Source organism: Hemiscyllium ocellatum, chromosome 16, assembly GCF_020745735.1.
Source record: "Hemiscyllium ocellatum isolate sHemOce1 chromosome 16, sHemOce1.pat.X.cur, whole genome shotgun sequence".
Classification (NCBI taxonomy): domain Eukaryota; kingdom Metazoa; phylum Chordata; class Chondrichthyes; order Orectolobiformes; family Hemiscylliidae; genus Hemiscyllium; species Hemiscyllium ocellatum.
This window is the reverse complement of record NC_083416.1, coordinates 10,924,220-10,935,815: the sequence shown is the minus strand read 5'-3', so window position 1 is coordinate 10,935,815 and position 11,596 is coordinate 10,924,220. Positions and strand designations below refer to the sequence as shown.

General features: G+C 45.6%; 1 protein-coding gene across 1 annotated transcript in view; it reads left to right on the top strand.

Annotated features, from left to right (window-relative positions):
* Positions 1 to 468: 468 nt before the first annotated feature.
* Positions 469 to 11,596, top strand: part of adam19b (ADAM metallopeptidase domain 19b) — a 248,593-nt gene continuing 237,465 nt past the window's right edge. The window contains exon 1 of the mRNA XM_060836711.1: positions 469 to 848. Within this exon, the coding sequence (XP_060692694.1) occupies positions 755 to 848 (94 nt within the window). The 5' untranslated portion in view covers positions 469 to 754. The remainder of the gene's footprint in view (positions 849 to 11,596) is intronic.

The following is an 11,596-nucleotide window of genomic DNA, read 5'->3' as shown; positions in this document are numbered from 1 at the left end:
GAGCTGAAAATTTCAGCTTGTGAAGAGGGAGGGGGGTCCTGATTCTTCCCCCAGCCCCCAATAATTTTGGTAAACCTTACATTAGAACATCCGAACTTCAAGGGCAGCGTCTGTGACCATGTTACGCTGCAGTGACAGTGACAACTCAGGTTCTGTCCTGGAGTGTGTGGAGGACAGAGGTTTTGATGCCACACACTTATGGATTGGGGCGTGGGGGGGGGGGGGGGGGGGGTGGAATGAGAGGAGAAAAGCGTCTTTGAGAAATTTGCAAAACGAGCTGCAGATCACATGTAGAACATTAGAAACGGTTCAGACTGAGGTTACACAAGGAAACAAAGCTCAACTCCTCCAACCACGTGCAACGAGAGCAGGATCAGCAATGTCTCCTTTTTAAAAAAAAGGGGTGGTCCCAATGTACTATATTTATACAGGACTGAGACAAAAAGTCCAATCACAAGTTGGCAAGGCTGCAAACCGCGGAGAAGGATCTCCCTCAGGCTCCCGAGATGGTCTGTGTGGAGCCCAGGGCAATGCTTTTCGGTTAGATGGGACATCAGCTTGGCGCTGGGACATCTTTCAGTCTCGGCTCGTCCCCGATGCTCAGGGAAGGTCTCAGCCCTCGGTCGAACGATTCAAACAGGAGCGAGTCACCGGGGGGCTATACTGTGCTGTGCCTTTGCCGGAGTGGGGTGGGGGGAAGAGGCGTCGCTGCTCAGGGAGAGACTCTCCCGCGGACCCTGACGGCGGAGGGCTGATGGCTCAAAGTCAGGGACCGACCCCCAGCCCCTCGCCCCATCTCGCCCAGATCCTGTGCTGCCTGGTGCTGGCCGGCTGTGGGGAAGCAGGAGGTGAGGCGTGTCTCTTACTATATATGGATGTTGGCAACAGTGTGTGTGGAGCCCGGCCGTTAGTGCAGGCATGCTAGAGAGACAGAGACAGAGAAAGCTGTTTTGAATCAGGAGTGGGGAGGAGGGGGAGTGGGGAAAGGGATGGCCAAATGTCTGAGACTTCTCCCGACTCCCCCACCCCCCTCCTTCAATGTGATTGATATCAAGTCTTTCACTGTACATTGTCCTGTGGGAAGACAGAACACGGAACTCGTTAGTCACAGGCACTGACAGCATCAGACTGCTGATACCACGAAGGGGCCTCTGAGCTACCTGGTGATCCCACAGCTACACCAGAGGATGTGCGAGGGGCTGGGGAGACAATGTTTTGGGACCATTGAACTGTACAGACGAGTGACAGCGCCCCTAACTCCCCAAGTCCGTTAGCACTCACAGCTCAGAATTCACCAGAGGGCTCAGCTGGGTGGAAGATCACTATGAAATCTCGTTTGTGTTATTGCTGCACACTGATGTTGCAATCTGATCTGTCTAGGGGATAACTGCCTGTGTGTATTGATGTGCATGTGCATCAGTCTGTGAAAAGAGTGTATGTATCTTTACTAACAGGTGAGGACAGGTTTTTGATTGACAGAACCCCTACAGTGTGGAAGCAGGTCATTTGGTCCATTGAGTACACACCGACCCTCCGAAAAGCATCCCACCCAAACCCTCCCCTAGCCCTGTAACCCTGCAGTTCCCATGGCTAATCCACCTAGCCTGCGGACGCTATGGGCAATTTAGCGTGGCCTATCCACCCTAACCTGCACATCTTTACGCTGTGGCAGGTAACCAGAGCACCCGGAGGGCACCCACACAGACACGGAGAGAATGTGCAAACTCCACACAGCCAGCCACACAAGGCTGGAATCAAACCCAGGTCACTGATGCTGTGAGGCAGCAGTGCTAACCACTGAGCCACCATGCCAATGTTTTAGCTTCCTTCTTTTTAACCCACAAATGCTTTAATTTGTTTTTGGAATGCAATTATTACACTTAATTGGACAAACACGGAAGAGCCAGTTGCATAGTTTTACTGAGCAAAATGAAAATAAATATTATTACCTATTTACCACCCCAAAATAACCAAACTAGTATCAAACACCCCACACACAAATGGATAAGTTTAGAAAGAAGAATTTATATATCAGACAGGAAGAATAGGCTATACAGTTTTTGTATAAGTCATAGAATCTTTGAGGTGTTTGATTTTTTGGGATCCCATACATTAAAGCTGGATTTAACAAAAAGACTCATTGTCAGACTATGATTAAACTGGTAAGCTCAACACTTATTATCCTTTGAAAGTGGCAGTGATGAGCCACCTTCTTAAAACTTTGCAGTCCTTGTGGTAAAAATGCTACTGTGCTGTTATTTGGTTGGATTGAAGCAACAATGATAAAGGAGTGGTGTTTAAGTGTGGCTTGAAGGGGAATATAGAGGTTGTGGTAATCTCTTATCCTTTTAGATGGTGTTCATTGTGAATTTATAAAGTTTCCTATCAAGATGTCTTAGTCAGTCATTACAGTCTATACAACGGATGGTACATGCTGCTACTATTGTGCACTTGGTGGTGATGGAAGTAGATGGTTGAGGTGATTTTAAAGTTCTCAAATGCTGTAGTTGCCTCTTGTACCCATCTAGGCAAGTGGGGAAAAGTCGGATGCTGCCTGACCTGCTGTGCTTTTCCAGCAACACACTTTTGACTCTGATCTCCAGCATCTTCAGTCCTCACTTTCTTCAATTTGGGGAATATTCCTTCATACTTCTGACTTCTGCTTTATAAGTGAGGAAATGTCTATGGGGATTCATGAGTCGTTCATTTCAAAATGTCCTGCCAATATGCCAAGCATTTATAGGTCATAAATTTGAGCTTTTCATTAAAAGTGACTCCCAAAATTTTGCGGCAATCACGATGCCATTGATGCCACTCCTAGATTTTGTGTTGTTGACAATAATCATTATCTGGCACTTATAGACAAATGCTACTTGTCATTGTATTGCTGAATGCATATATGATTTAGTGCCCTTATCCAACTTAAGGATGCTAGCACTGTGGACTGAATCATCTTTTTGTATTGAATACCCATTGTCAATATAAAAATTCCTCCATTCCAGGACAGATCTGGCAGAGAGTAAAGTCGTATCAGGGTTGATTTTAATTCATGGTAGAGAGAGAGAGAGAGAGCTGCTCTTCAAATACCCTATCACCAATCTCCAGACTTTTAAAGAAATACACATTTGGGTGGAATGTTTTGGTGTAAATCAGCAAAAGAAGAGGATTGGAGAAAAATAGTTTAAAAATTGTTTAAAAGGAAGTGAAGAATCCAGTCAAACAACTGTGCAAATATTGAGAAAAACATCTTCTTGGAATAGTATGAATTTGCCATTGTTATTGTGTTTTTAAAAAAAATTATAAATCAGGAGACATAAAAGTGACAATTCATTTGTTTTTGCTTAGTTGTAAAATACTTCACTTATGGGACTGCTTTGCAAGACCAATGGGTCAATTCTACAACTGTGCCAAGACAAGAGGGGGCACTGCAGTGCCATCAGTATGAAGTTAGTTTTGAACGTGGCACCTTATTGGGTCACATTCTGCAGTTGATTCATTGAGTACCTATATCTACCCATCTTGCTCTGCATCACATTGCACATGCATAGTATCATAAAGTACTTTGCAAACACTGCTATAGATCCTGTTTAAATTGTGAGATGCCAGATTGAATGGGTGATAGTATCTCACGTTCGCAACAGCTCATTTTCCATACTCCCCTTCCCCCTATCCTCTTCTTGCCTTTCGTACTGAAATGACCTCAACGTCAGCTTCCAGTTGGTAATGTATTCAAGTAATTGTCTAAATGGAGCTTATCAGAGGTTTGCTAAATGGATGCATTCATAAATCTTTACCCTTCAGACTCTGCAAGGGCCAGCATGTGGATCAGAATGAAGGATTGAGTAGCAATTATGTGCAGTTTTCATAACAAGAAAATGTGCCTGCACTGTTCCTTCATTAATTTTTTTAACAGTTGATTTCTGTTAGTTCAAATCAAGCCTCCTCATTATATTGTCTTTTCCCCTGGAGATGGCACTTTGAAGCCCAATAGTCAACTCAAATAGTGGACAAAGATTAAAACTAGTATTAATTTAAAAAAAAACAAGTATGCATGTAGCCCATACCCACGTCCACGACAGACAGAAATTTAACTCTGTACTGCGGTGTGGAAGTATTCAATGTTATGATTACTGAGCGTTTAAATGCTGCATCCATAAGTGTGGCCTTCAGAAATAATGCCCATTATGGAGGATTGAACAAATAACATGGGTAGTACATTACTTAAACATCACTAAAAAATGCACAAAGTCCAAGTTCCTGGCCCTGCATTAATCAGGACTGGAATGCAAGAAATCAATTTTAGAAAACATAGCAAGAGATACCTATCAGAGAGGTGCAACCAGAGCTGTTAATTGTAAATCTTAGCTGCTTAAAATTAGGCCAGGCAGACTGACTCTGATTGTTCAGTGTATTGTCATTGGGAATGAAACAGAGATTGCTGTCTCCATAACCCTTCTGTAATGACATGGAGAAGATATAAATTGAATTAATTTATAACCTTTCTCTTCTGTCTGAAACAGAAGTTGTGTTTTTTTTCTGTTTCAAAATAAGCTGTGCTGTCATTCCAGAGTCACCGTTTCTGAAGTCAAAATTATAACAATTATAGTCTTTGAGATGAAAATAAGATGATGGTTTATTTAAGCATTCAATGCAGAGGATAATTCAAAACAAATGCATACACAGGCATACAAGGAAGAAAACAGAGAAAAGAAGTTAAAGAAATTAGAATTATAAATAATTTTAAAAGGTGAGCATTAATTCACATGAATTAAAGCCAATTGAATGTTCCTACATTTGAATGTTCTGGCAGAATTCCTTTTCGTAGGAACTCAGATACTAGTGAATGGGATTACTGGTATAACTTTGCCAGTGAAATACAGGATGTTTCCTAGAAATTAAGGTTTCAAGAGAGGTCAAGACTAGCAGAATGCTTTTGGCTGAGTCTGGATTTCCTTGTGAAAAGCAGGCCAAGGAAAGAATTAAAAGCAATTCAAAATTAAAAGATTCACTCACATGATTGGCGTTTCCCTGGCTGAGTATGTTCACTTGATAAAGTGACTCCGATGTATCTTTGAAAAAAATATTGTGTATTTTTGGACATAATAGGGGACATTAGCCCCATCTCAGGCATAATGAGTTTCAATAGTATTCTTTCAAACCAAATATGGCTGGGGTGGGGAGCTGCAACATTTGTAGCTCCTTTATGTGTTTAACTAGAATGTCTATACACTGCAGAGGGTGTGACTTTCAAGGACAGTGATTAGTTAGCTTTGGTTCAGTGGAAATTTGTAGAGAGCACATTCTGTGGTTGGTAGCAACCATTTTAAAACAAGCAAATGTCCTTTAAAAAGCAGTAAATCGGAGACGATAGTTTTAATAAAACTATGTAAGATCTCCCTTCATCCTTTCTGAGTATGGCATTATTAAAAAAGGCATGATGTATTTCCGTGTACAAAAAAACAAAGATTCCGTGTGTGAATTTATTTACCTGAAACATCGACTCTATTGCTGCCCCATCTGCTGTGCTTTTTCCTGTGCCACGCTTTTCGACTCTGTCACTTCTAGTATGCAAGTATTAAGCACATTCACTGATAATCTTAAATTGGTGTCTACTTAAATTCTTAGCACAGTCAGGAGAGTTTAGGAAAAGTCTAATAATAGAATCGTGGCTAACATTGGACATAGTGTTCTGACGTTTTTAAGCAAAGTTGGCGCATTGTTGACAAAACGGCATGTTTTATAAAGTTGTTGGGATATACGGCTTAGATTCCTGGAACCATGTTAACACTGACACTCAATTGAAGCCAGCATTCTTGAAGAGCTACTTTGCACTAAGTACCCAAATTCAACTCTCTACTGACAGGGCCCTGCCATCAATTGCTTTGCTTCCTGCTCAAATGAGTAACACGCATTGAGTTTCAATGCTGTGATTCTTTTCCCAAGAAAGGAAAATCCAATTTATTACCTGCCAGAAATTCCAAAGCTTTATGAAAGGGCTATATAGGTTTGACACCAGCAACAGCTTGTGTTTACCTAGAATCTTTAGAATAATGAAATAGTATGAGGAAATTCACAGAAACATTACAAAACAAAGTATGATACTGAGCCATGTTATGAGATATTAGGCCAGATGACTAAAAGCTTAATCAAAGTGGAACGTGTTAAGAATTGCCTAAAAGGATGAAAGTGGAGCAGAGATGCATGGAGAAGATTTCAGAACTCAGAATCCAAGTCAACAATAGTGGAACAATTATAATGAGGATACACAGGAAGAAAGACTAGAGTGTAAGAGGAGTAGAGATGACTTGGACATCCCGGAGAGGCTTGACTCTGGGGGAAATTACTGAGGGAAGGACTGTGGAGGGATTTGATAACGGATGAGAATTTTACAATCAAGATATTGCTTGACCATGAGCTGTTGCAGATCACTGAGCACGCATGTGACAGGTGAGCAGGGCTTGTAGACAGTTAAGACATGGGCACTGTTATGAATCACCTCAAGTGTACAGATGGTGGAAGGTGGAGCCCCAATTAGGACTGAGCTGGAATAGTCTAGTTTGGCGGTAACAATAAACTGAGCTGAGTTGGGACAAAGTTACAGAGATGGAATTAAGTGGCGCTGGTAGTGGTGGCAACTGGTGAATGGCGGAAGGATTTTTTAACCCTCCCCCTGCACACTAGTACCCTTTATTGAAGTTAAACCATTGGCCCCATGATAGCTCCCCCCTTACCTTGCCTAAGTGGTTATTCAGTATGTGTTAGCTGACCTAGTATCAGCAGATTTTCAACTGTGAAGAAAATCACACCTGAGACTCAACTTGTCCTCATGGGTTATTCACCTTTGAGCTACTGGATCACCGGATTATGACCGAGAAGCCTGGAGAATGTTGCTTTTCTTGTATCTTATCCAAAGCAACCAGATGCCAATTGTTCAAGTCTGGGAGTACCTGGTTTAAAATGAATTAGAACGGAATAAGAATTAAACCTGAGGATTTTTAGAATTTAGACCAAAAGAAGTTACTAAGTATGATCTAGGTTAATACTATCTGGAGGGCAGCCTTAGAGATTGATACTGGTGAAAAGTTGCATAAAATTAATTGGATTGCATTTGCATTAATGACTCTCAAGTATAATGTCCCTAATGCACAGTTGAGGCATCCCGTTTCGATTAAAGGTTAATAAATCTGTGTGAAACGAAGACCTAGTACCATTAGGGATATCAATGAATCTTGCCTGAGTGTGTGTTTGCGCTGTCACAGAGTCAAATGATTGTCATTGTTTCCCAACCCTTTGTAGGTTAGATTGAATAGAAATTAATAGAGGCCAATGAACTGGTTTGTTCATTCCGTAGACATTGGTTTAGGTATCTGCCTAGATAAACCTGATGACGAAAGTTATCAACCCTCCCCAAAAATGAACCCTGCTTCTCCTCACATACCCTTGCCACCTGAAACAATAAGAAACAAAGAATTGTATTTTGTATTGTGCATTTCAGTGTTCCAGTGTGCTTTACATCTGGTGAAGTGTATTCTCCCCTGTAACATAGGAAATGCAGCAAGATTCCAAGAACGAGAATGACTGGAAAATCTGATTGCTTCAAATAAAACACAATACTGGGCACGTGCATTGCATTGGTAAGGTCCCTGCCTCTGTGCTAGGTGATCTAAGTCCCACGTACTCCTACTCATCAGGCAGGATGGCGGCAGAGTAAGCTGTGCCAGCTGGAGCTCCTCTGCTCCTTACTTTTTCTCTCTTTTTTTCCCTTTCTGTTTTTTTTTTAAATCAGCTAATGACTTGGACTTAGCTGGAGGGAAGTGGAGGAGCTGGTGAGCCCCAGAGGCGAATCCCAGAGCGGAGGCCAGCAAGGGGAAGAGAGTCTGCAGCGGAGGCCAGTGTGGGGGAGAGAGTTCAGGAGTGGAGGCTGGTCTGGGGAAGAGAGCTCCGGAGCGGAGGCCAGCAAGGGGAAGAGAGTCCTGGAAAGGAGGCCAGTGTGGGGAAGAGAGTCCCAGAGCAGAGACCGGTGTGGGGAAGAGAGTCCCAGAGCAGAGACCGGTGTGGGGAAGAGAGTCCCGGAGCAGAGGCTGGTGTGGGGAAGAGAGTCCGGAGTGGAGGCCGGCATAGGGAAGAGAGTCCGGAGCAGAGGCTGGTGTGGGGAAGAGAGTCCCGGAGCGGAGGCTGGCATAGGGAAGAGAGTCCGGAGCAGAGGCTGGTGTGGGGAAGAGAGTCCCGGAGTGGAGGCTGGCATAGGGAAGAGAGTCCGGAGCAGAGGCTGGTGTGGGGAAGAGAGTCCTGAAGCGGAGGCCGGAGTGTATAAGCAATCCCGGAGTGGAGGCCAATGTTGCAAAGTGAGTCACGGAGCAGAGGCTGGTGTGGGTAGGTAAGGCCCGGAACGCAGGGGAGTTTGGGGAAGCGAGTCCTGGAGCGGAGGCCGGTGTGGGAAAGTAAATCCAGAGCAAAGGCCGGTGTGGGGGAGCGTGTCACGGAGCAGAGGCTGGTGTGGGGAAGTGGTCCCGGAGTGGAGGGGGGTTTGGGAAAGCAGTCACAGAGCAGAGGCTGGAGTGGGGAGCCGAGTCCTGGATGAAGGCTGGAGCCGGGAAGTGAGCCCTAGAACGGAGGGGCGTTTGGGAAAGCAGTCATGGAGCAGAGACCGAAGCAGGGAAGAGAGTCCTAGAGCAGAGCCCAGTATGAGAAAGGATGTCCTGGGCCACAGGCTGGAGCAGGGAAGCAGTTCTGGAGCGGAGGCCACTGTGGGGAAGAGAGTCCCAGAGCGGAGGCCAGTGTGGCGATTAGAGTCCCAGAGCGGAGGCCAGTGTGGGGATTAGAGTCCCAGAGCGGAGGCCAGTGTGGGGAAGAGAATCCTGGAGCGGAGGCCACTGTGGGGAAGGGAGTCCCACAGCAGAGGCCAGTGTGGGGAAGAGAGTCCCAGAGCGGAGGCCACTGTGGGGAATAGAGTCCCAGAGCGGAGGCCACTGTGGGGAAGAGAGTCCCAGAGCAGAGGCCACTGCGGGGAAGAGAATCCCGGAGCGGAGGCCACTGTAGGGAAGAGACTCCCAGAGCAGAGGCCAGTGTGGGGAAGAGAGTCCCAGAGCAGAGGCCAGTGTGGGGATTAGAGTCCCAGAGCGGAGGCCAGTGTGGGGAAGAGAATCCCGGAGCGGAGGCCACTGTGGGGAAGAGAGTCCCAGAGCGGAGGCCAGTGTGGGGAAGAGAGTCCCAGAGCGGAGGCCACTGTGGGGATTAGAGTCCCAGAGCAGAGGCCACTGTAGGGAAGAGAGTCCCAGAGCGGAGGCCAGTGTGGGGAAGGGAGTCCCAAAGCGGAGGCCACTGTGGGGAGGAGAATCCCAGAGCAGAGGTCAGTGTGGGGAAGAGAGTCCTGGAGCGGAGGCCAGTGTGGGGAAGAGAGTCCCAGAGCAGAGGTCAGTGTGGGGAAGAGAGTCCCAGAGCGGAGGCCAGTGTGGGGATTAGAGCCCCAGAGCGGAGGCCACTGTGGGGATTAGAGCCCCAGAGTGGAGGCAACTGTGGGGAAGAGAGTCCCAGAGCGGAGGCCACTGTGGGGAAGAGAGTCCCAGAGCAGAGGCCACTGTGGGGAAGAGAGTCCCAGAGCAGAGGCCAGTGTGGGGAAGAGAGTCCCAGAGTGGAGGCCAGTGTGGGGAAAAGAGTCCCAGAGCGGAGGCCAGTGTGGGGAAGAGAGTCCCAGAGCGGAGGCCAGTGTGGGAAAGAATGTCCTGGGGCAGAGGCTGGAGCAGGGAAGCAGTTCCGGAGTAGAGGCCAGTGTGGGGAAGGGAGTCCCAGAGCGGAGGCCACTGTGGGGAGGAGAATCCCAGAGCAGAGGCCAGTGGGGGGAAGAGAGTCCCGGAGCGGAGGCCACTGTGGAAGAGAGTCCTAGAGCAGAGGCCAGTGTGGGGAAGAGAGTCCCAGAGCGGAGACCTGTGTAGGGAAGAGAGTCCCAGAGCAGAGGCCAGTGTGGGGAAGAGAGTCTCAGAGTGGAGACCTGTGTAGGGAAGAGAGTGCCAGAAAAAAGATACATTGAAGCAGATGAGAGCCGGTGCAGAGTGGACTGGAGGCTTGGAGTGGAGTGGGAATGGTTGTTGGACTAGGGTCTGGCTTGAGCAGTCAGAACGTGTGTGGAAGCCCCTGTGCTGAGTTATTGCAATGCAATGTTCATCTGTAATCTGTCCACCTGACTGTAATGTCTATCCTATTAAGTATGTCTTATTTCTAACTTAAACTCCCAATCAAAGTAAAGTAATGCAACTATCTTTTTTATTCCTTTTTTTGTATCTAAGATTTCTACCTAGGTACTTGTATCTCACATAGCACTAGAAGAGGGGACATTGTCAAAATCTTCACTGTACTCGTATACTTCTGTACTTGAGTGCACATGACAATAAAGGATATTCTCTAGAGGTGTGTGATAATATGTCTGAATAAGGTGATTTTAGGTTAAATAGATAACATAAAATACTGATTAGATGTTGGGTCAACGAGTCCGTTTCTGAGCTGGCAAATATCTTGAAGTACAATGCTGCACATATGTACTTCCTGGATTGCTCCAATCATGGAACCTCCATAATGGAACACTCTCAGCTCGCATCAACCTTACTGTGAATTTGCAAAAAGCCACATCACAAGTCAGAACATTTATATCTGTACTTAAAGGTGGGCCTGAGTCTGAACCAGGTGTCTCCAGAACCCAGAATCCAGAACCGTTCTGTGGAAGGGTCACTGCACCCAAAATATTAACTCTGATTTTCTTTGAATGATGTTGAGTTTTTCCAGCATACCTGTTTTTGCGTCTGATTCCTAGCAACATGATTGGTAATTCCCTGGCTGAGTCAGTTCACTTGATAAAGTGGCTTCAGTGTATCTCAGAAAAAGAAATTGTGTGTTTTTGGACATAATAGGGGACATTAGTCCCATCTCAGGCATAATGAGTTTTAATAGTATTCTTTCAGTTTTTATTTCCAGAACACAGTTGTTTCTTAATCCATGTTAGATAGAATATGCAGACTGATTCCTCTAAGCAGAACAAGCCACATATAGTTCAGTGGTAAGGAAGTTTGTCATTGATGCAATTTAAGGTCAAAGGTGTTTGCAGTAAAAGATTCATACTACAGGCATCATGGTTGCTGTGACACACATAGACATGCATGAATGCACACATACGCACATACACACACATGCGCGCGCGCGCGCACACACACACAGAGTTTAATTTTAATGTTCAAGCGAATTCTACTTTGGGCAACGACCTGCCCCAGCTGTTTGAATGTGGTCTATCCCATTTTGAACAGTCAGAATTGATTAAGCCACAATATTATCTTACAGCTGCAGATAATATTACACCCCAAGCATGTGAAGATGTGAAGGTCAGTGCATATTCGTGGGAGATATTTTCCTTGGAATCTTGGTTGAGACTGATCTGCGGCTTAGCTCTGTTGTGGAATCCCAGTTCTGCATTAAGTTGCAGCTTGATATTCTTTTAAATCTGTAAAAAAGCCCTGATTTTAATGTACTCAGAATATACTCTGTGTTGGGAGTTTCACTGTCCACCACCAAGAATGGCTCAGCAGTGCAAATCTTGAGCAAGCTGATTGAA